Genomic DNA, 25,379 nt, shown 5'->3' on the forward strand with positions numbered 1-25,379 from the left:
AACAATTTGCATAGAGCAGATACCAGAGCTGAGGGTGGGCGATAAACTCCCGCTAGCGTTAATAGTGCATTATGACCAAGGACCACATTTAGAACTAAGCACTCCCGCTAGCGTTAATAGTGCATTATGACCAAGGACCACATTTAGAACTAAGCACTCCCGCTAGCGTTAATAGTGCATTATGACCAAGGACCACATTTAGAACTAAGCACTCCCGCTAGCGTTAATAGTGCATTATGACCAAGGACCACATTTAGAACTAAGCACTCCCGCTAGCGTTAATAGTGCATTATGACCAAGGACCACATTTAGAACTAAGCACTCCCGCTAGCGTTAATAGTGCATTATGACCAAGGACCACATTTAGAACTAAGCACTCCCGCTAGCGTTAATAGTGCATTATGACCAAGGACCACATTTAGAACTAAGCACTCCCGCTAGCGTTAATAGTGCATTATGACCAAGGACCACATTTAGAACTAAGCATTAATATTGTTTCAGAACAGAAGTTGAAATGGACACAGTGACATCTAGGTTGCATTTAACATATATGGAAATACCTCCACCTCTACCGACTCTGTCTGCTCTGTAGACATTATACCCAGCTAACAGAACATCTGAGTCTGGAACAGAGACACACAGCCAGGATTCAGATGTAATCATTATGTCAACATGTGATTGTGAGACCAGTATTTTAATCAAATCTAGCTTTTGGATCAAGCTTCTAGCATTCAAATGAATAATTCTTAGGCCACTATTTCGAGAGCTCATATCAGATGGAGCATTCAAGGTAATATTAGATGAGCGACGCTTCCTCGTGTAACTACTGACAGGCTTGAGTTGGATGGAAATAAGATTACTTCTAACAATACCACTCTGCCTGTACGAGGAAGTGGCAACACGGTACCTTGACAGTAGTGTAACAATAACATAAAGTCCATCAAAAGTTTCATCCATGTTAGCAGCACTTGTAGAGCTATTTAAAGCTATGGGGGGAGGAGTCAGTATAGCCTGATGGGGAATCGACCAATTACGAATATCAACCCCCATGGCTATATATTGTTAGTATATATTGTCAGTTGGTGGTATGAAATAGTGGTACACCATACAGTGCATTCGGAAAGTATTCAGACCCCTTGTACTTTTCCACATTTTGTGACATTACAGCGTTATTCTAAAATGGATTAAAAAAATAAAATTCCTCATCAATCTAAACACAATGCCCCACAATGACAAAGCAAAAACAGTTACAAAAAAAAGTTTGCACATTTATAAAAACAAAAAATGACTTACATACATAAGCATTCAAATCAAATCAAATGTATTTATATAGCCGTTCTTACATCAGCTGATATCTCAAAGTGCTGTACAGAAACCCAGCCTAAACCCCAAACAGCAAGCAATGCAGGTGTAAAAGCACCTAGGAAGAAACCTAGAGAGGAACCAGGCTATGAGGGGTGGCCAGTCCTCTTCTAGCTGTCCCTGTTGGAGATTATAACAGAACATGGCCAAGATGATAAAATGTTCATAAATGACGAGTATGGTCAAATAATAATAATCACAGTGGTTGTCGAGGGTGCAACAGGTCAGCACCTCAGGAGTAAATGTCAGTTGGCTTTTCATAGCCGATCATTGAGAGTATCTCTACCGCTCCTGCTGTCTCCAGACAGTTGAAAACAGCAGGTCTGGGACAGATAGCATGTCCGGTGAACAGGTCAGGGTTCCATAGCCGCAGGCAGAACAGTTGAAACTGGAGCAGCAGCACGGCCAGGTGGACTGGGGACAGCAAAGGAGTCATCATGCCAGGTAGAAAGAAAGAGAGAATTAGAGAGAGCATACTTAAATTCACACAGGACACCGGATAAGACAGGAGAAATACTCCAGATATAACAGACCCTAGCGACCCGACACATAAACCACTGCAGCATAAATACTGGAGGCTGAGACAGGAGGGGTCAGGAGACACTGTGGCCCCATCCGATGATACACCCGGACAGGGCCAAACTGGCAGGATATAACCCCACCCACTTTGCCAAAGCACAGCCCCCACACCACTAGAGGGATATCTTCAACCACCAACTTACCATCCTGAGACAAGGCCGAGTATAGCCTACAAAGACCTCCGCCACGGCACAAACCAAAGGGGGAGGCACCAACCCAGATAGGAAGTCCACGTCAGTGACTCAACCCACTCAAGTGATGCAGCCCTCCTAAGGACGGCATGGAAGAGCACCAGTAAGCCAGTGACTCAGCCCCGGTAATAGGGTTAAAGGCAGAGAATCCCAGTGGAGAGAGGGGAACCGGCCAGGCAGAGACAGCAAGTCTCAAAACAAATCATATTTGTCACAATGCTCAAAATAAAACATGTATAGTAGACCTTACTGTGAAATGCTTACTTGCAAGCCCTAACAAACAATGCAGTTAAAATATTAAATAAATAAAATATTTCCAAAAATATCAAAAACAATTAAATAAGAATAAGAAATATAAGTAACAAATAATTAAAGAGCAGAAGTAAAATAACACTAGCGAGTCTATTAAAGTCAGGTTAAAAAGGTCAGAGGTAGGCTTGGCGATGACAGAGGCAGCAACCTTAAAGAAGAAAGGGTCTAAACCAGGGTCTAAAGCTTCCTGCCATCCAGGACCCTCTATACCAGGCGGTGTTGGAGGAAGGTCCTATAAATTGTCAACGACTCCAGCCACCCTAGTCATAGACTGTTCTCTCTGCTACCGCATGGCAAGCGGTACCAGAGTGCCAAGTCTAGGTCCAAAAGGCTTCTTAACAGCTCTTACCCCCAAGCCATAAGACTCCTGAACATCTAATCAAATGGCTACCCAGACTATTTGCATTGCCCCCCCCCCCTTATTTTACGCTGCTGCTACTCTCTGTTTATTATCTATGCATAGTCACTAACTCTATCTACATGTACATACTGTATTACCTCAATTAACTTGACTAACCGGTGCCCCTGCACATTGACTCTGTACCGGTACCCCCTGTATATAGCCTTACTGCTGCTCTTTAATTAGTTTTAACTTAAAAAAATATAAATACTTTTTTTACTTATCTATTTTTTACTGATTTTTCTTAAAACTGCATTGTTGGTTAAGGGCTACACCTGTTGTATTCGGCGCATCTGGCCGATGCCAGGAGAAAGCTACCTGCCCCAAGGCATAGTAAAGTTTGGAATAATGGTCTGGGGCTGTTTTTTATGGTTCGGGCTAGGCCCCTTAGTTCCAGTGAAGGGAAATCTTAACGCTACAGTATACAATAATATTCTAGACGATTATATGCTTCTAACTTTGTGGCAACAGTTACCTGTTTCAGCATGACAATGCCCCCTTACACAAAGCAAAGTCCACACAGAAATGGTTTGTTGATATCAGTGTGGAAGAACATGACTGGCTTGCACAGAGCCCTGACCTCAACCCCATCGAAGACCTTTGGGATGAATTAGAACGTCGTCTGAGAGCCAGGCCTAATCGCCTAACATCAGTGCCCGACCTCACTAATGCTCTTGTGGCTGAATGGAAGTAAGTCCCCGCAGAAATGTTCCAACATCAAGTGGAAAGCCTTTCCAGAAGAATGAAGGCTGTTATAGCAGCAAAGGGGGGACCAACTGCATATTAATGACTATGGTTTTTGAATGAGATGTTCGATGAGCAAGTGTTCACATACATTTGGTCATGTAGTGTATAAACAGTACCAGTCAAAAGTTTGGACACATACTCAATCAAGGGTTTTTCTTAATTTTTTACAACTATTTTTTACATTGTAGAATAGTAGTGAAGACATCGAAACTATGAAATAACACATGGAATCATGTAGTATGAGAGCGATGGAGTGCTGCATCAGATGACCTGGCCTCCACAATCACATGACTTCAACCCAATTGAGATGGTTTGGGATGAGATGGACCACAGAGTGAAGGAAAAGCAGCCAACAAGTGCTTAAAACAACACATGTTTGCGACATGTTAAGTGCAAAGTGTATTTTCCAATAAAAAATGTTAAAAAAAATATTTGGTCTTAAGCCCACAAATGCAGTTGTCAATTATTAAGCGTCTCGCCAGTTTTATTCAATAAATCCTGTAATTATTTAGGAAATCATCCAGCCTGTGACTACCTTACACTTCTCTTGGCCGTGAGACATGGTACCCTTTGACAGAAAACACTTCTGTATTCTAATCAATTTTGAAATGCACTGAACTTCATAAAATGAGTGAATAGTAACTTGAATATCAAGTAGGCCTCCCAGTACAGACTCGGAATGCCGATCACTTCTTTGCTGGGCTTTGTTGGCCTAGGCCTAATTTAGCCTATGTCCCATATTCTACAGCTAGATGGAGCTATGTGGCTATAATAACATGTATTTGGCAAGGAATTGGCTGCAAGTAGGTGCAGTGCCTTGCACAATAGCTGGAGGCACTGCGCCTCCTTGATAGTTGGAGTAACAAGACAAGAGAGGATCTGCCACTAATTTCAATGTAATCCTGTCTCACAGTCCGATCTCACAGTCGGCCGACATGGCGACCACGAAGAAGCTTCTCGCTGGAGAAACCAGCATCTGAACTCAATTTGGTTCCCCAAAGCAGCTTGAACTGCGTCTGGAAGTGGATATAAAATATTTTGTCAATTGGGAAATATACACGGGAATTGTCCACAGTTTTAAGACGGGGTAAGATTTACCGTTCGTTTCCCTATGTGCAAAACGGCAGTGTACAACTTGTTTCAGAAGAGAATATTATAGATACATCGTAGAACTATCCCCAATTGACTTGGATTTTGAAGCATAACGAATTTTATCATGATCACCCTATAATTTTCGCAGATAGTTATAAATCGTTATTACAATGAAGTAGTCAATGAATGGAAGATTTAACCGTGTTTTTGCCCTATCGTTCTTGATAGGTAGACTATCTTGCGACTGAGAGTGGTGATATAAAGCAATAGTCATGCACTACACTACATCAGATGTACAACACCGAAACTGAATGGGAGAACATCTTATGACCATAGACCATAGCCTTCATACAATATTTTTGGCATGAACAATGGGTGTTGAATATGCGGCATTTACTTAGACATCCCTCAAACGTTTGCAATTTAAATGAAAAACACATGTAATCAGTGAGAGTCCATTGTTACTTTGTTACCATTGAGGGTTGTTAGTAGCTGGTCAATTGAGTGCAGGCTGTGTATTTGTGTCACAGTACGCGTGGTAGCCTAACAAAAATATCCAAGGATTAGGCTACTGTACTCCTCTAACCTACAGGCCGGTATGTGCGTAAAATGTGATAAAGACTTCGATCAATAACAATTTCCCCAATAATCCAGTAACTTTCTTGTTTTCTCAGAAGACATGAAAACTAAATAGCCTAAAAGCTGTTGGTCAGTTTATATTTATTTGATATGGTGTGCGAAAATTGCTCACCAAACTGTCAAACAGTCGCCCGTCCGCCAAAGATACACTCATTAACAATCTTGTATTGTGGAGAAGGCATACTAATGTTATGTCATTTGATAGATCCCATAGGAACCTCAGTCATAGAGGGGTTTCGTTTGTTTTCCCTGGTGTGGGTGTCTTGCATCATTTCAGATTTCTGGGTATATTTCTTGAAATCATGTTCAATCATACAAACCCCCTTTAACACATAATTTACAATGGCATGATGGTATTCAAATTAGAAATTGAAATTCGGCATTCAGTTGAATGCCTAGGCTCCAATATGAGAGCCACACCCAGGTATTAATGTCTGTGGAGCTGAAGCATGTTGCTCAATCCAGTGGAAATGGGAGTGGATTTTCAGCACGTCTCAGGCAGACCGTTGGCTGAACTACACCATCCTCAAGCCATTCAGCTGGCTGTAATCAAATCCAGCTGTGCAGTTGCAGAAATGTTGCCTGCGTGCATTGGACTGCTCTGAAGGGCTCTGTGTGCTCCTGATGCCTGCTGCATACAGACAGAGGAGCCTCTGTTACAGCCCAAACGGCCTGCCAGAGCCAGCCACCACAGCACTATTTTACGCAGCTGAGGGAAATATAGTGTATAGTGTCCATTCTTGAGCTAGCATACCATTCGTATGTCACAGCCCGGCTGTCTTCCACAGTGTCATGACGTTGGCCTTTCTCCCTTCCCTCTCTCTAGACTCTACAGAGGGACTCTTGAATAGCCTTTGTTAAACAGAGAGTCTGGGAACATCAAACAAGTGTAGGGAAAGGAACCATATTTCGGGTAATAGAACCGGTTGAAAATATGCATTGGTACTTAATGATGTGAGTTCGGTTGTCATCTGAGACATTATGACTGATGACAGGACAACCTAAACTGTATCTGGGAAAGTCTACACATTATAGTTATCAGATTCACATGGAATTGTTGTGCAATTCAAATGTTTAAATATAAAATTATTGGTGAAAAGATTAAATGTAATTTTAGCTTCCAAATGAGAGATTTGGGTTTTCATAAGGTTAGGGCTCTGCTCAATCAGTGGCCCACCCCTGTGAAGAGACATGGGTTATAAACTATGAAACACACCCTTCTCCCTCCACTAAAAGCCCTTGACGAAAATGTAACCTCCTGTTCCGGGTACATTAGGATGACGATCCGATGTCAGAAGGGTTCCGATAATAACTACTGAACGAAGCCAACCTCCGCATGAGCTTTGGTTGCGAATGGTATGAACTTTGAACTCTTATCGCTACAGAAGAGATACCTCCTAGCCGTTGAGTTAGCAGAGGCCGCTGTAAACATGGGCTAGGAGAGGTCAGACAGAGTATCCCGTCTACCACACAACGATGTTACTACAATGTATCCAATTTACCACCAGAGACATTCTTCCGAGGACAGGAAGATCTCTGTTGGCCAACACGACCAACCTACCGAAGCGCAGCTCAGAGTAAATATTTATTGCATTTTCCTTTTCCAAATGGGTGGTAATTTAGAATGCATAAGATTCTGTATTTACGATAGAGTAGCTGCCTACGGCCCAATAGAGACATTGCTTCTCCCTTTGTTCTTCAGTCTTCCCGCTCTTTCACTCAAACCCAGCCCCCTTTTCTTTGGGTAACCAGCTGTCATATCTGTTCCGTCCGCTAGGGACGTTTTCCTTTATGACATCATTTGTAATCAAGGTATGATTCATTCGGTGTATATGTAATTCTGTGTGATTAGTTAGGTATTTAGTAAATAAATAATTAAACCCAATGTTGTATTGCTGATTCAACTTGTTAGCCAAGGTTCGTGAAGATAACCAAGAATTTACAACTTTCAGATGAGACTGAAATAAGGTGACGATTGATATTGACTGCTATTGATGTAAAATATTACTAGGTCTTTAAGAGTTTATTCGAAAGATAACTGCTCTTTAAATATTATTTTGTGGTGCCCCGACTTTCTAGTTAATTACATTTACATGATTAGCTCAATCAGGTAATATTAATTACAGAGTAAGGATTTTATAGAATAGCATGTCATATCACTTAATCCGGCATAGCCAAAGACACGACAACAGTAACAACATAGTAGTAACAGAGCTGTGACTGAGTTGCACTAGCCGAATACTGCCTTCTTATTCAGAGGGCCACATACTATAGGGCAACACATGGTAGATTGGCTGTTGAGCTTGGGTGCAGGTGAAGTGTCAGTTGAGATTATCATTGTCTGCTCTCTCATAGCCCTTAAAATCCTACATCTGTAGCCCATGGGTCTCTCTATTCTCATAGCCCTGGGTCTCTCTATTCTCATAGCCCTGGGTCTCTCTATTCTCATAGCCCTGGGTCTCTCTATTCTCATAGCCCTGGGTCTGTCTATTCTCAGCCCTGGGTCTCTCTATTCTCATAGCCCTGGGTCTCTCTATTATCATAGCCCTGGGTCTCTCTATTCTCATAGCCCTGGGTATCTCTATTCTCATAGCCCTGGGTCTCTCTATTCTCATAGCCCTGGGTCTCTCTATTCTCATAGTTCTGGGTCTCTCTATTCTCATTGCCCTGGGTCTCTCTATTCTCATAGCCCTGGGTCTCTCTATTCCCATAGCCCTGGGTCTCTCTATGCTCATAGTTCTGGGTCTCTCTATTCTCATTGCCCTGGGTCTCTCTATTCTCATAGCCCTGGGTCTCTCTATTCTTATAGCCCTGGGTCTCTCTATTCTCATAGCCCTGGGTCTCTCTATTCTCTTAGTTCTGGGTCTCTCTATTCTCATTGCCCTGGGTCTCTCTATTCTCATAGCCCTGGGTCTCTCTATTCCCATAGCCCTGGGTCTCTCTATTCTCATAGTCCTGGGTCTCTCTATTCTCATAGTCCTGGGTCTCTCTATTCTCATAGCCCTGGGTCTCTCTATTCTCATAGCCCTGGGTCACTCTATTGTCATTTCCCTGGGTCTCTCTATTCTCATAGCCCTGGGTCTCTCTATTCTCATTGCCCCGGGTCTCTCTATTCCCATAGACCTGGGTCTCTCTATTCTCATAGTCCTGGGTCTCTCTATTCTCATAGTCCTGGGTCTCTCTATTCTCATAGCCCTGGGTCTCTCTATTCTATTCTCATAGCCCTGGGTCTCTCTATTCCCATAGCCCTGGGTCTCTCTATTCCCATAGCCCTGGGTCTCTCTATTCTCATAGTCCTGGGTCTCTCTATTCTCATAGCCCTGGGTCTCTCTATTCTATTCTCATAGTCCTGGGTCTCTCTATTCTCATAGCCCTGGGTCTCTCTATTCTATTCTCATAGTCCTGGGTCTCTCTATTCTCATAGCCCTGGGTCTCTCTATTCTCATAGCCCTGGGTCACTCTATTGTCATTGCCCTGGGTCTGTCTATTCTCATTGCCCTAGGTCTCTCTATTCCCATAGCCCTGGGTCTCTCTATTCTCATAGTCCTGGGTCTCTCTATTCTCATAGTCCTGGGTCTCTCTATTCTCATAGTCCTGGGTCTCTCTATTCTCATAGCCCTGGGTCTCTCTATTCTCATAGCCCTGGGTCTCTCTATTCTCATTGCCCTGGGTCTCTCTATTCTCATAGCCCTGGGTCTCTCTATTCTCATAGTCCCGGGTCTCTCTATTCTCATAGCCCTGGGTCTCTCTATTCTCATAGTCCTGGGTCTCTCTATTCTTATTGCCCTGGGTCTCTCTATTGTCATTGCCCTGGGTCTCTCTATTGTCATTGCCCTGGGTCTCTCTATTGTCATTGCCCTGGGTCTCTCTATTGTCATAGCCCTGGGTCTCTCTATTCTCATAGTCCTGGGTCTCTCTATTCTCATAGTCCTGGGTCTCTCTATTCTCATAGTCCTGGGTCTCTCTATTCTCATAGCCCTGGGTATCTCTATTCTCATTGCCCTGGATCTCTCTATTCCCATAGCCCTGGGTCTCTCTATTCTCATAGCCCTGGGTCTCTCTATTCTCATTGCCCTGGGACTCTCTATTCTCATAGCCCTGGGTCTCTCTATTCTCATTGCCCTGGGTCTCTCTATTCCCATAGCCCTGGGACTCTCTATTCTCATAGCCTCGGGTCTCTCTATTCTCATAGCCCTGGGTCTCTCTATTCTCATTGCCCCCCCCCCTTCTGTGATAAACAGAGAATGAAGCAGGACCTCTAGGTGTGGATTGTCCTGCTTCGGCTGCCTCAACCCAGAATGCTCCTGCAACTGGTCAACATTCCACCACCTGGAGCTTGTCATTCATTGACTGGCTCCACACAGCCCAGATGGTATGTCCTTATTAGCAGCTGGATGTCTGTGAACCACACAGCCCAGATGGTATGTCCTTATTAGCAGATGGATGTCTGTGAACCACACAGCCCAGATGGTATGTCCTTATTAGCAGATGGATGTCTGTGAACCACACAGCCCAGATGGTATGTCCTTATTAGCAGATGGATGTCTGTGAACCACACAGCCCAGATGGTATGTCCTTATTAGGGGCATTGTGTCTCTCTCGCTCGGTTGCTTCTTACCATCTCTACTGTTTTGTCGTTCACTCACTCTTTGTGCTAGTATTCCAACGCTAATTTGGTAATTTGTCCAAACAAGTCCCTTCTCTTGCTGATGTTGTTTCATCATACATTGATGGGCCTTTTGAAAGTTCTTAGGAAGAGTCAGTTATGTCACACATGCAGCTATCAAAAATATATGGAAATGTCTGCTCTACTCAAAATTACAACCAACTAATTGCAGCATTACCTTAAAAATGGAAAAGGCAATTGGGGGGGGGGGGTAAGGAACTTGTCTGTCGGCCCTGCATTAAAGACCAAAATTGGTTAAAGAAAATTGTGATGAATAAAAAAGGATACCAGTTTAATTTAAGGATAAAAACAAATGGACAGCTGTGCCATAAAGATTTCAAAATAGTTGGGAAGAGATTTTCAGTGTACCGATACCATTGCACATGGTTTATGAACTGATACACAAAACGATGCTCGATTCAAAACAGAGAGTTTTTACATTGAAATTATTTTACAAAATTCTTGCAACCAGTAGAATGTTGTGTATATATGGGGGATACAACCATCCCAGCTCTACAGATTTTGCTGCAAAGAGACAGAATCATTTGATCATTTGTTTTGGGTATTGTCCATATGTAGCTTGCCTTTGGTCACAGGTTCAGGAATGGCTGAAGAATTGCAACATTTACCTGGAGCTAACTCTGCAAATAGCACTGCTGGGTGACTTAAAAAGTCATAGTCAATCAATCAATAATAATAATACTCTTAGCAAAAAACATGCATCTTTAATGTACAATATGTAGAGTCTATGAGAATAGAAAGGTTCAGAATTTTTGTGAAACAGCGCAGTTGAAAAATACATGAATTCGGGAAACTATTCAGACCCCTTGACTTTTTCCACATTTTGTTGCATTACAGGCTTATTCTAAACTTGATTGAATAAATGTTTCCTCATCAATCTACACACAATACCCCATAATGACATAGCGAAAACAGGTTTTTAGAGATTTTTGCACAATGCCGCACAGTTGCACACTGCCGGCCCCGTTGGTTCCAAATATAAGGTCCCATGGTCTATATAAGGTCCCATGGTTGACCGTGCATCTCAGAGAAAAAACCAAGCCATGAGGTCGAAGGAATTATCCGTTGAGCTCCGAGACAGGATTGTTCTTAATGTGTGAACATTAAGAAAACAACGTTCTTCAGTGGGAATTTCAGTACTTCAGCACAACGTTTTCTACAGGTTTGCTCAGGGTTCTATTTAAAGTCATGTTTTCAGAGCGTTCAGAGAACGTTTAACAACATTCTTCCATGGCAGGGATGGGCAACTCCAGTCTTTGGGGGCCTGATTGGTGTCACACATTTTCCCCACCTAACACACCTGACTCTAATAATCATTTAATCATGATATTCAGTATAGAAAGTTATTAATTTAAATCAGCTGTGTTTGCTAGCGATGGGGAAAAGTGACACCTCCCCGGCCCCCGACGACTGCAGTTGCCCATCCCTATTCTATTGGATTTCCAGTATAAAGTTTTCTGCAGTCTCTACTCTCTATTTAAAGTAATGTTCTCAGAACATAAAGAGAACATTCCATAAAAACCACAAGAAAACATTAGTAACATTTTTAAAGCACGTTGTAAAAGTGTTATTTAAAAACAAATACATTCTGTTCTCAGCATCAACAAAACTCTCTCTATCCTCAGTTGTTAAATGTGGTCAGGTGTGTTGGCCGTGCCCACTATTTGGCCACACCTGATCTTAATGAGTGCTTGTTTATTTTTGAAGTAGGGTCTGTTTGAATAGAATAAAATGAACAGCTTTGTATGAGTAAAAAACAAACATGGCAAGCTAGCTCCATCCTGGTGGCGCAATGGACTAATTCCATGAATAGAGAGCAGAAGATCATAGGTTTGAATCTCACTGATTCCAAGTGTCCTATCTGTGCTTTGAGTTCAAAACAGTTAACCCAAATTAAGCTAGCCGGGTTACTAAAAGTCTTACTGAAACATGTTCTCAGAACGTTATTAAATTACCTTCAAATAACCTTTAATTTCCATTCTCAGAATGTTAATAAAACCCCCCAGGAAAACTTTCAGGGAAACATAGAAAAACTTTCTCAGAACCTCCCTGCATCCTAAAAATGTATTTTCCCAGAACAGGCTTAATTTCCACTTCCTTTGCAAAGGGGCAAAATAAATAACAGTATGGGGGATGAGGTAGTTGAGTGGGCTAATTACAGATGGGCTATCTACAGGTGCAGTACAGCTGGTGCTTAAAGTTAGGGAGGGAGATATGAGTCTTCAGCTTCAGTGACTTTTTCAGTTCGTTCCAGTCATTGGCAGCAGAGAACTGGAAGGAAAGGCGGCCAAATGAGGAATTGGCTTTGGGGGTGACCAGTGAGATATACCTGCTGGGGCACGTGCTACGGGTGGGTGCTGCTATGGTAACAAGTGAGCTGATGTAAGGCGGGGCTATACCTAGCAGCGACTTATAGATTACCTGGAGCCAGTGGGTTTGGCAACGAATATGAAGCGAGGGCCAGCCAACGAGAGCATACAGGTCACAGTGGTGGGTAGTATATGGGCCTTTGGTGACAAAACAAATGGCACTGTGATAGACTGCATCCAGTTTGCAGAGTAGAGTTTTGGAGGCTATTTTGTAAATGACATCGCAGAAGTCAAGGATCGGTAGGATGGTCAGTTTTACAAGGGTATGTTTGGCAGCATGAGTGAAGGATGCTTTGTTGCAAAATTGGAAGCCAATTCTAGATTTAATTTTGGATTGGAGATGCTTAATGTGAGTCTGGAAGGAGAGTTTACAGTCTAACCAGACACCTAGGTATTTGTAGTTGTTCACATATTGTAAGTCAGAACCGTCCAGAGTAGTGATGCTGGACGGGCGGGCAGGTGTTGGCAGTGATCGGTTGAAGAGCATGTATTTCGTTTTGCTTGCATTTAAGAGCAGTTGGAGTCCACGGAAGGAGAGTTGTATGGCATTGAAGCCCGTCTGAAGGTTAGTTAACATAGTGTCCAAAGAAGGGCCAGTATACAAAATGGTGTCGTCTGCATAGAGGTGGACCAGAGAATCACCTGCAGCAACAGCTACATCATTGATGTATACAGAGAAAAGAGTAGGCCCGAGACTTGAACCCTGTTGCACCCCCATAGACACTGCCAGAGGTCCGGACAACAGGCCCACTGATTTGACACACTGAACTCTGTCTGAGAAGTAGTTGGTGAACCAGGCAATCATTTGAGAAACCAAGGCTGTTGAGTCTGCCGATAAGAATGTGGTGATTGACAGAGTCGAGAGCCTTGGCCAGGTCGATGAATACGGCTGCACAGTATTGTCTCTTATCGATGGCGGTTATGATATCGTTTAGTACCTTGAGCATGGCTGAGGTGCAACGATGACCAGCTCTGAAACCAGATTGCATAGCGGAGAAGGTACGGTGCGATTCGAAATGGTCGGTGATCTGTTTGTTAACTTGGCTTTCTAAGACCTTAGAAAGGCAGGGTAGGATAGATATAGGTCTGTAGCAGTTTGGGTCTAGAGTGTCTCCCCCTTTGAAGAGGGGGATGACTGCGGCAGCTTTCCAATCTTTGGGGATCTCAAACGATATGAACAAGAGGTTGAACAGGCTAGTAATAGAGGTTGCAACAATTTCAACTGAAAACTTTTGAAAGAGAGGGTCCAGATTGTCTAGCCTGGCTGATTTGTAGTGGTCCAGACTTTGCAGCTCTTTCAGAACATCAGCTAGCTGGATTTGGGTGAAAGAGAAATGGGGGAGGCTTGGGAAAGTTTCTGTGGAGGGTGCAGGGCTGTTGACCTGGGTAGGGGTAGCCAGGTGGAAAGCATGGCCAGCCATAGAAAAATGCTTATTGAAATTCTCAATTATCATGGATTTATCAGTGGTGACAGTGTTTCCCAGCCTCAGTGCAGTGGGCAGATGGGAGGAGGTGCTCTTATTCTCCATGGACTTTACAGTGTCCCAGAACTTTTTGGAGTTTGTGCCACATGATGCAAATTTCTGTTTGAAAAAGCTAGCCTTTGCTTTCCTAACTGCCTGTGTGTATTGGTTCCTAACTTCCCTGAAAAATTCAATATCACGGGGGCTATTCAATGCTAGTGCAGTATGCCACAGGATGTTTTTGTGCTGGTCAAGGGCAGTCAGCTCTGGAGTGAACCAAGGGCTATATCTATTCTTGGTTCAACATTTTTTGAACGGTGCATGCTTTTTTAAGACTGTGAGGAAAGCACTTGTAAAGAATAACCAGGCATCCTCTACTGACGGAATGAGGTCAGTATCCTTCCAGGATACCTGGGCCAGGTCCATTAGAAAGGCCTGCTCGCTGAAGTGTTTTAGGGAGCATTTGACAGCGCTGAGGGGTGGTCGTTTGACCGCAGACCCATTACGGATGCAGGCAATGAGGCAGTGATCGCTGGGATTCTGTTTGAAGACAGCAGAGGTGTATTTGGAGGGCAGGTTGGTTAGGATGATATCATTCAGAATTAATTCAGAATACATATTTTGGTGCAGGAAACATATTTTGGTTGAATTCATTCAGAATTAATTTAGAAAACATATTTCGGTGCAGAAAACATATATTTTTTAAATTCATTCAGTTGTACAACTGACTAGGTATTCCCTTTCCCTTTGTTATTCCATTGCACTTTGAAATCAAGCAAATCATTTGCAGAGAGACGGAGCTAATTGCTTCTGTCAAAAGATACAATTATCACCCATTAGCTTAGATTACATTGCTAGTCTAACAATGTGAACGCTCTCCTGTTGTCTATTAAGGTATCTTTACTTTTACTCAAGTATGACTTTTGACTACTTTTTCCAACACTGGTAATACTACCCTCTGTTTTCTCCAGGATAGGACAGGGGTCCCACTCCCTAATGCTCAAGTTGAACAATGAATAGATTTAACAATCAACAGACATGATCTGAACTGCATTGTAGACTTGCAAGGTGTTTGTGTATACGTGTGTACAGGTTCGAGGCTAGTGAGAGACAAGGATGGAACCTATTTTGTTACATGAATGTGTGTGATGGTACTTCTGCCTCCCCTGCAGGCTGGATGGTAGCAGGACAGAGCACCATGGTGGAGCCCAAGCCCAGAGCATCAGCAGCCCAGCGTCTTGAAGCCCAGGAGACTCTGGGTATCAGCACCCTGGACCCTGGCCACAGGCCGCCCACCATGCCCCCCGGACGTCATGTCACCATCAAGGTCCGCATGTTGGACGACACAGAGGAGGTCTTTGACATCTCAGTGAGTTCTGGTTGGCTGTCTGTCTTATTTGCTTATAGTGCAATGTGTTCAAGGTATAACTACTTTCCATTCAATTTTTTTGTGTGTCAAGTCGAGTGAGAGAATTTAGCATAACAAAATGTTATATGCCTTTAAACGGTGTCATCCTTTTGTTGTATTTTTATAACTTTGCCATTAAAGCAGGAGATCATTTTTACCCCCTCACAGCAGTCTGTTGTTAAGGGTTACAGGTTGGCATGGTAACTGTATAAACGTCAAGGTTCTGTATGCATGAATGAGCCTAGAGTATGCTGGAAAATGTCAGTGCTGGAAAATGTCTGGGTTCTAACCTTCATTCTCAACATCTCTGACTTTAGCTGTTGGTGTGGTGAATAAGGGTACTGAACTAGTTCTGTGTTTCTTGTTCACAACCTCACTAGACAGATGGGAGAGCAACTAAAACTACTACCCAGGTGGGTATATGGATCGGGAGGAGAGGTTTAGTCCATTCAGATACCCATTAGTACATCAGTATTACCCAGGTGGATATATGGATCGGGAGGAGAGGTTTAGTTCATTCAGATACCCATTAGTACATCAGTATTACCCAGGTGGATATATGGATCGGGAGGAGAGGTTTAGTTCATTCAGATACCCATTAGTACATCAGGCCTAGTTTTCCTGGGTAAATAAATGATCTTTCATAATATTTCATTGTGTGTTATGAGACCAACTGGTCTGTCTTGGGTATACAGTATGGTTGTGGAAAGGGGACAGTTTGTGATGTGTTTGAATGGCCAGAGATCTGCCATGATACATTTTACTTTTCATTACCAGGCTATTTACCTCTGTGCTTATTAAAGATTCTCTCTGAGATTAGAGCTGCTTGAGATTATCTTTCTTTGCAGTGCAATAGTTTAGCACAACACTAAATCTCAGAATAGGCCTACTCTTGCTTTGAGATTGCCGCCTTTCATGTGAAATCTGATCTGCTTGATAATAACTGACTGATGTTAGGTTAGAAGATATATTAAATAAAGGTAATGGATGCTTTTTGAAATGTGAATGCTAATTTAAGACCTTGAGCTTTATCCATCAGACATGTAGTAAATCATGATATTTCCTGTTGAAATTGACAAAAATTGATTGCTTGTTCTGTACCGTGTTTTCTCCCAGAGTTCCTGTCACATTGTGGTATTACACTAAGGTATATGCTAAGACCCTGATATAGCCCTTGAACAGGGTGGAGCTTTGATCAAGACTAGGTTATTTTCCTGAGAATAGACCAACTAGCAATATCTTCTGACCACAGTGCTTCCTGCTGGGAGCGAGATGGGAGATGGGAGATGAGAGATGGGAGATAGGGAAGAGAGGGAAGAAGACGTGATGATGGAGAGAAATAACACACAGAGGACTCATTCAATGGGTATGAGTAGAGCCTTGTAGCAGAGATGGGTATGAATAGAGCCTTGTAGCAGAGATGGGTATGAATAGAGCCTTGTAGCAGAGATGGGTATGAATAGAGCCTTGTAGCAGAGATGGGTATGAATAGAGCCTCTTGGTAGAGATGGGTATGAATAGAGCCTTGTAGCAGAGATGGGTATGAATAGAGCCTCGTGGTAGAGATGGTTATAAGTAGAGCCTTGTAGCAGAGATGGGTATGAATAGAGCCTCGTGGTAGAGATGGTTATAAGTAGAGCCTCGTGGTAGAGATGGTTATAAGTAGAGCCTTGTAGCAGAGATGGGTATGAATAGAGCCTTGTAGCAGAGATGGGTATGAATAGAGCCTCGTGGTAGAGATGGTTATAAGTAGAGCCTCGTGGTAGAGATGGTTATAAGTAGAGCCTTGTAGCAGAGATGGGTATGAATAGAGCCTTGTAGCAGAGATGGGTATGAATAGAGCCTCGTGGTAGAGATGGTTATAAGTAGAGCCTTGTAGCAGAGATGGGTATGAATAGAGCCTCGTGGTAGAGATGGTTATAAGTAGAGCCTCGTGGTAGAGATGGTTATAAGTAGAGCCTTGTAGCAGAGATGGGTATGAATAGAGCCTTGTAGCAGAGATGGGTATGAATAGAGCCTCGTGGTAGAGATGGTTATAAGTAGAGCCTCGTGGTAGAGATGGTTATAAGTAGAGCCTTGTAGCAGAGATGGGTATGAATAGAGCCTTGTAGCAGAGATGGGTATGAATAGAGCCTCGTGGTAGAGATGGTTATAAGTAGAGCCTTGTAGCAGAGATGGGTATGAATAGAGCCTCGTGGTAGAGATGGTTATAAGTAGAGCCTCGTGGTAGAGATGGTTATAAGTAGAGCCTTGTAGCAGAGATGGGTATGAATAGAGCCTTGTAGCAGAGATGGGTATGAATAGAGCCTCGTGGTAGAGATGGTTATAAGTAGAGCCTCGTGGTAGAGATGGTTATAAGTAGAGCCTTGTAGCAGAGATGGGTATGAATAGAGCCTTGTAGCAGAGATGGGTATGAATAGAGCCTCGTGGTAGAGATGGTTATAAGTAGAGCCTTGTAGCAGAGATGGGTATGAATAGAGCCTCGTGGTAGAGATGGTTATAAGTAGAGCCTCGTGGTAGAGATGGTTATAAGTAGAGCCTTGTAGCAGAGATGGGTATGAATAGAGCCTTGTAGCAGAGATGGGTATGAATAGAGCCTCGTGGTAGAGATGGTTATAAGTAGAGCCTCGTGGTAGAGATGGTTATAAGCAGCTGTACCCGAGCTGACAAGGTACAAATCTGTCGTTCTGCCCCTGAACAGGCAGTTAACCCGCTGTTCCTAGGCCGTCATTGAAAATAAGAATTTGTTCTTAACTGACTTGCCTGGTTAAATAAAGGTAAAATAAAAATAAAATAAGTAGAGCCTTGTAGCAGAGATGGATATGAATAGAGCCTTGTAGCAGAGATGGGTATGAATAGAGCCTCGTGGTAGAGATGGTTATAAGTAGAGCCTTGTAGCAGAGATGGGTATGAATAGAGCCTCGTGGTAGAGATGGTTATAAGTAGAGCCTTGTAGCAGTGATGGGTATGAATAGAGCCTTGTAGCAGAGATGGGTATGAATAGAGCCTCGTGGTAGAGATGGTTATAAGTAGAGCCTTGTAGCAGAGATGGATATGAATAGAGCCTTGTAGCAGAGATGGGTATGAATAGAGCCTCGTGGTAGAGATGGTTATAAGTAGAGCCTTGTAGCAGAGATGGGTATGAATAGAGCCTTGTAGCAGAGATGGGTATGAATAGAGCCTCGTGGTAGAGATGGTTATAAGTAGAGCCTTGTAGCAGAGATGGGTATGAATAGAGCCTCGTGGTAGAGATGGTTATAAGTAGAGCCTTGTAGTAGAGATGGGTATGAAAAGAGCTTCGTAGTAGAGATGCTTGAAATAGAGCCCTGTGACTGACAGTGTGGTCGGTATGTTTGACCCTAAATATTGTCATGTTTCCCATCTGCTGTGTAAAGTGTTGTTCTCACAGCATGCTGCGAGGCTTCCTGTATTGGCCCTGAGGATCGGCCCTTCAGGGGGCGGGTTCAGCAGTGTGTGCAGTACTCGCCTATGCTCTACTAGTGTATATTGAAAAGAACTCTCCAAGAGATCTCACATAGAGATTTCATCAGTGAGCTAGGCTCGAATTACCATCGTAATTTAAAGTTAAACATTGCCTGTCAGCAAAATTCAGTGTCCTTTGGGTAGGCTGAGTAATTTTATTCTCTCAAAGAGTAATTTATTTTTGTTTTGAGAGACTGTATAACTAGGGTATATTACTTGTTCCCAGCTCGTAACCAAAAGCTTTATAGGTCATGCTGTTGTTTATGCATGAAGCTCATCAGGAAGTTCTGTCTCTGAATGTCTCAATATGTGAATTTCGCCAACTGCCACCTAGACTCAGGTTAATTAAAGAGAAGGAGAGAGAGAGATGACGTGTTTCTCCATCGGAAGCTAAAACGTGCGAATTAAAAATGGAAGGGGGGTAGGAATGCTGATTAGGCTACACTGTAAGGGTAAAACATTTTGCTCTGTGTGACTTATTTCTACAAAGGAGTCTTTATTTAGATAGTATTCAAATGCATGTACCCTTTACCACTATGGGGTAGTGCCCCGTAAACACAACAGTACCATGGTGGGTTAACTGAGCTGTAGTGATGGGGAGTCCTTGCTGGGTGTTATGACTGCTGAAGGATGTAGCTAACACTGATATGAACAGCTGGGTGTTATGACTGCTGAAGGATGTAGCTAACACTGATATGAACAGCTGGGTGTTATGACTGCTGAAGGATGTAGCTAACACTGATATGAACAGCTGGGTGTTATGACTGCTGAAGGATGTAGCTAACACTGATATGAACAGCTGGGTGTCATGACTGCTGAAGGATGTAGCTAACACTGATATGAACAGCTGGGTGTTATGACTGCTGAAGGATGTAGCTAACACTGATATGAACAGCTGGGTGTTATGACTGCTGAAGGATGTAGCTAACACTGATATGAACAGCTGGGTGTTATGACTGCTGAAGGATGTAGCTAACACTGATATGAACAGCTGGGTGTTATGACTGCTGAAGGATGTAGCTAACACTGATATGAACAGCTGGTTGTTATGACTGCTGAAGGAGCTAGCTAACACTGATATGAACAGCTGGGTGTTATGACTGCTGAAGGAGCTAGCTAACACTGATATGAACAGCTGGGTGTTATGACTGCTGAAGGATGTAGCTAACACTGATATGAACAGCCGGGTGTTATGACTGCTGAAGGATGTAGCTAACACTGATATGAACAGCTGGGTGTTATGACTGCTGAAGTATGTAGCTAACACTGATATGAACAGCTGGGTGTTATGACTGCTGAAGTATGTAGCTAACACTGATATGAACAGCTGGGTGTTATGACTGCTGAAGGATGTAGCTAACACTGATATGAACAGCTGGGTGTTATGACTGCTGAAGGAGCTAGCTAACACTGATATGAACAGCTGGGTGTTATGACTGCTGAAGGATGAAGCTAACACTGATATGAACAGCTGGGTGTCATGACTGCTGAAGGATGTAGCTAACACTGATATGAACAGCTGGGTGTTATGACTGCTGAAGGATGTAGCTAACACTGATATGAACAGCAGGGTGTTATGACTGCTGAAGGATGAAGCTAACACTGATATGAACAGAGGAGACCATACTGCACATCAAGCTGTTATCAACGCTCAATTGAACACAGATTCAATATTTTCAATTGCCTCAGCACTGGGCGGAGAAAGGTCTGATTGTACTCGTGGTACTGGAATAGACTTTGCCTTGGGGTCTTCCTTATGGCATCTTTAGTGGAAAATCATTGGTGCATATTACGCTGAAAAAGACAGTAGCCTAAGTAATCCTTTTGAGTAAACAAAATGGGGGGGCTGTGGAGATAACTTTACAAAATACATACTCCATGCTAATAAGACTAAAGACCCTATCCGCCTTCTTCTTGGAATGGAGTGCTGAACTCTGAATGCTGTCTGAGTGATAATGGCATCTATTTGTGAGGTGAACATCCTGCAGCCTGCAGTGAGTGAAGCAGCAGTGAGAAGCATGAAGTCTAGAATCACTCCCTCCCCAGCCACATTGAGTGTCCTAGTCTCAAATAGCATTGTGTTGATCAAGACTGGCCAGTCAGTGTCTCTCTACTACTTCAGTGTGGTCGTGCTGGATGTCCTGGTAACAGTCGCTGTGACAACGACTCCTGAAGCTCAGCAGCATGACTCCTTTAATTGCATCAATAACTCCCCGGAGTCCTCTCCTTCAGCAGCAGTGATGGTGATGGATTTGATCACTGCAGGTATTTGCCAAGGCAGCAGCTACTCTTTCTGCGGTCCAGCAAAGTTAAGGCAGTTATACATTTAAATAATAAAGGAACGTGATCTCAGTGAGACAGGCTGCTTTGGAGCAGCTCAAGAAGTTTAGGATATTAGTCCCACTGGCCCAATGTCAGGAGGGTTGTTTTCAGACTATCCTTCCAAGACAATTAGATTATAATTATTGGGGGTTTCATTACAGGAGCATCGAGTTCAGCCAGTGGAAGATGAGTCTGTGGTAGGATTTACATTCCTAGTGACTGAAATGTTTTCTATTGCACTGCTCTGCTTGTAAAAACCTAACCGGTCCTCTGTAAATGGTTCCTGTTCCTCTGGTATAAACTTCCCGTTCCTGTTCCTCTGGTATGAACTTACTGTTCCTCTGGTGTAAATGTTTTCTTCCTCTGGTATAAACGGCCTGTTCCTCTGGTATTAACTTCCTGTTTTTCTGGTATAATCTTCCAGCCCATCAGACCAGGTATCGTATTGTAGGGAAACTAAAGGGGCATCGCTGTGGGTTACATAGCTTGCTGTGGCCTACTCACTGCTCCCTCTGACTGGGAACTAAACTGTCATCCCTTGTGGCTGATTCTTCACATCTTGATGAGCAGTCTTTTCTGACTTTACGAAGGCCTGCAGTGTGCACCAACACAGAGCAGAGCAGACCTGAGCAGCCCAGAGCTCAGTGACACAAGGAAGGCTGTTGCGGTTTCCATTGCTTGGAAACCTATGCTTTCTAAATACTGTATATGAAGTAAACATTAGATGAGCCATGTGTTCATGTCTAACTTCATTAGATGAGACATGTGTTCATGTCTGTCACGCCTGCTCCCACTCCTCCTCCCTGGCGCTCGAGGGCGCCAGGCTATCCGTCATCATACGCACCTGTTACCATCATTTAAGCGTAGCTGCGCTCAGTGGACTCACCTGGACACTGTGTTGATTACCCCTGTGTATATGTCTGTTCCTCTGTGTTGTTCCCTGTAGCAGCTTTGTTTGTCGTGTCGTGTTTATGTCCAGACGCTGTTCCTGTTCCGTTGCCTGTCCGTCTATATTAAATGGTTCCCTCCCTGTACCTGCTTCTCACCTCCTGCATTGGGCGTTACTATGGCTGTAATTAGATGAGTCCAGAGGCTACCTGTTTTGAGCCCCAACTGTTTAGCTTAAATATTCTGTTTTACATGTTATTTTTAATAGGTGTCGCATATCAGTTTGCGAACAATGTAAAAAAATATATTTTATTGATTTAATAAAGCCGCATACAACCATATTTTGCTTTCTTGAAGTAAGGCAGCACCAAAAGGCAGGTGTTTCAGCCTAGCTCAGTGCTTTCTTTGGTGGTGGGGCAGCCAGCGGAAAGGGGGTTGGTAATGTTCTCTAGTTGCGCCGTGATTAGCTCAGTGTTCTGTCACTCATGGGGACACTACGTCACCACAAAATCTAGCCCCTTTGGGTGCTGCCATAGACTGACATTTGAAGTGCCCATCCAAGAAGGCTCAAGGTCATTGGTGACAGATTAAATAACATCAATTCACGTTTTATCTAACTTAGCTTTGATTGGACTGATCATGTCAACATCATACTTTTAATATCTTAGATAGCAAGCTAGACCAGCAGTTATCTACATGCATAAAGTCGACAATCTACTGGCAAATCCTTTTCAATCCTTGTCATATGAAGATAAATTATACAGTACCAGTCAAGTTTGGACACACCTACTTATTCAAGGGTTTCTTTATTTTTGACTATTTTCTACATTGTAGAATAATAGTGAAGACATCAAAACTACGAAATAACACATATGGAATCATGTAGTAACCAAAAAAGTGATAAAGAAATCAAAATATATTTTAAATTCTTCAAAGTAGCCACCCTTTGCCTTGATTACAGATTTGCACACTCTTGGCATTCTCTCAACCAGCTTCACCTGGAATGCTTTTCCAACAGTCTTGAAGGAGTGCCCACATATCTTGAGCACTTGTTGGCTGCTTTTCCGTCACTCTGCGATCCAACTCATCCCAAACCATCTAATTTGGGTTGAGGTTGGGTGATTGTGGAGGCCATGTCATCTGATGCAGCACTCCATCACTCTCCTTCTTGGTCAAATAGCCCTTACACAGCCTGGAGGTGTGTTGGTCAAATGGTAGTCTCAAACCAGATGAGATGGCATATTGTTGCAGAATGCTGTGGTAGCCATGCTGGTTAAGTGTGCCTTGAATTCTAAATAAATCACAGACAGTGTCACCAGCAAAGCACCATCACACCTCCTCCTCCATGCTTCACGGTGGGAACCACAAATGCTGAGATCATCCGTTCACCTACTCTGCGTCTCACAAAGACACGGCGGTTGGAACCAAAAATCTCAAATTTGGAATCATCTGACCAAAGGACCGATTTCCACCAGTCTAATGTCTAATGTCCGTTGCTCGTGTTTCTAGGCTCAAGCAAGTCTTTTCTTCTTATTGGTGTCCTTTAGTAGTGGTTTCTTTGCAGCAATTCGACCATGAAGACCTTATTCATGCAGTCTCCTCTGTATAGTTGATGTGCAAATAATTTATTTGGGCTGCAATTTCTGAGGCAGCAGAGATAAATCTGCGTCTTAATTTCCTGTGGCGGTCCTCATGAGAGCCAGTTTGATCATAGCGCTTGATGGTTTTTGAGACTGCACTTGAAGAAACTTGAAACTGTTGGGACAGCTTTATGTAGGCCCTAACAGTTTGTCACCTTTATAGTGCAATTAATGTATTGTTTAGTTTTGTTGTAGTGGCTTTGCTGGCATGCAGTTTGCCCCACCAAGATTTACATGCTAAAATCACCACTGGATGAGCCAAGTGGTCGTATCTGTAACTTCATTAGACTTGTCTAATGATATATATATTGTCTATATGATATATATATTTTTTCCTGACGTTTTTTTGATGACGTTGAATCTGTAGGAGTAGAAGTGGTTGTCTTGGCTGTGATGTGTGTTGGGGCACATGTAGTTGGCTGTGATGTGTGTTGGGGTACATGTAGTTGGCTGTGATGTGTGTTGGGGTACATGTAGTTGGCTGTGATGTGTGTTGGGGTACATGTAGTTGGCTGTGATGTGTGTTGGGGCACATGTAGTTGGCTGTGATGTGTGTTGGGGTACATGTAGTTGGCTGTGATGTGTGTTGGGGTACATGTATTTGGCTGTGATGTGTGTTGGGGTACATGTAGTTGGGGATGTGTGTTGGGGTACATGTAGTTGGCTGTGATGTGTGTTGGGGTACATGTAGTTGGCTGTGATGTGTGTTGGGGTACATATAGTTGGCTGTGATGTGTGTTGGGGTACATGTAGTTGGCTGTGATGTGTGTCGGGGCACATGTAGTTGGCTGTGATGTGTGTCGGGGTACATGTAGTTGGCTGTGATGTATGTCGGGGTGCATGTAGTTGGCTGTGATGTGTGTCGGGGTGCATGTAGTTGGCTGTGATGTGTGTCGGGGTGCATGTAGTTGGCTGTGATGTGTGTTGGGGTACATGTAGTTGGCTGTGATGTGTGTCGGGGTACATGTAGTTGGCTGTGATGTGTGTTGGGGCACATGTAGTTGGCTGTGATGTGTGTCGGGGTGCATGTAGTTGGCTGTGATGTGTGTCGGGGTGCATGTAGTTGGCTGTGATGTGTGTTGGGGCGCATGTAGTTGGCTGTGATGTGTGTTGGGGCACATGTAGTTGGCTGTGATGTGTGTTGGGGTAGGTATAGTTGGCTGTGATGTGTGTCGGGGTACATGTAGTTGGCTGTGATGTGTGTCGGGGTGCATGTAGTTGGCTGTGATGTGTGTCGGGGTGCATGTAGTTGGCTGTGATGTGTGTCGGGGTGCATGTAGTTGGCTGTGATGTGTGTTGGGGTACATGTAGTTGGCTGTGATGTGAGTTGGGGTACATGTAGTTGGCTGTGATGTGTGTTGGGGCACATGTAGTTGGCTGTGATGTGTGTTGGGGCACATGTAGTTGGGGATGTGTGTTGGGGTACATGTAGTTGGGGATGTGTGTTGGGGTACATGTAGTTGGCTGTGATGTGAGTTGGGGTACATGTAGTTGGCTGTGATGTGAGTTGGGGTACATGTAGTTGGCTGTGATGTGTGTTGGGGTACATGTAGTTTGCTGTGATGTGTGTTGGGGCACATGTAGTTGGGGATGTGTGTTGGGGTACATGTAGTTGGGGATGTGTGTTGGGGTACATGTAGTTGGGGGATGTGAATGGCGATTGAAGGGAGTGACAGACAGAGAGAGCACCATTTCTCATTTTTTCAGGATCAGAGAAATAATCAAGCTCTTTTAACCCCAGACACCAAAACCTTACTGGGATGTTACTGGAGAAAATAAGTATTGCTGGCAGTTAAT

General features: G+C 43.4%; 2 protein-coding genes across 3 annotated transcripts in view; one reads left to right on the top strand and one right to left on the bottom strand.

Moving 5' to 3' along the window:
- Positions 1 to 4,528, bottom strand: part of LOC115125953 (trace amine-associated receptor 13c-like) — a 28,836-nt gene extending 24,308 nt beyond the window's left edge. The window contains exon 1 of the mRNA XM_065017571.1: positions 4,503 to 4,528. Coding sequence (XP_064873643.1) covers positions 4,503 to 4,528 — 26 coding nt within the window. The remainder of the gene's footprint in view (positions 1 to 4,502) is intronic.
- LOC115130642 (FERM, ARHGEF and pleckstrin domain-containing protein 1-like) overlaps positions 4,477 to 25,379 on the top strand; it is a 119,633-nt gene continuing 98,730 nt past the window's right edge. For both annotated transcript variants that reach the window (XM_065019359.1, XM_065019361.1), the window contains exons 1-2: positions 4,477 to 4,678; positions 15,014 to 15,210. In XM_065019359.1, coding sequence (XP_064875431.1) covers positions 15,019 to 15,210 — 192 coding nt within the window. In that variant the 5' untranslated portion in view covers positions 4,477 to 4,678; positions 15,014 to 15,018. The remainder of the gene's footprint in view (positions 4,679 to 15,013; positions 15,211 to 25,379) is intronic.

This window comes from Oncorhynchus nerka, linkage group LG1 (genome assembly GCF_034236695.1).
Source record: "Oncorhynchus nerka isolate Pitt River linkage group LG1, Oner_Uvic_2.0, whole genome shotgun sequence".
In the NCBI taxonomy this organism is placed as follows: domain Eukaryota; kingdom Metazoa; phylum Chordata; class Actinopteri; order Salmoniformes; family Salmonidae; genus Oncorhynchus; species Oncorhynchus nerka.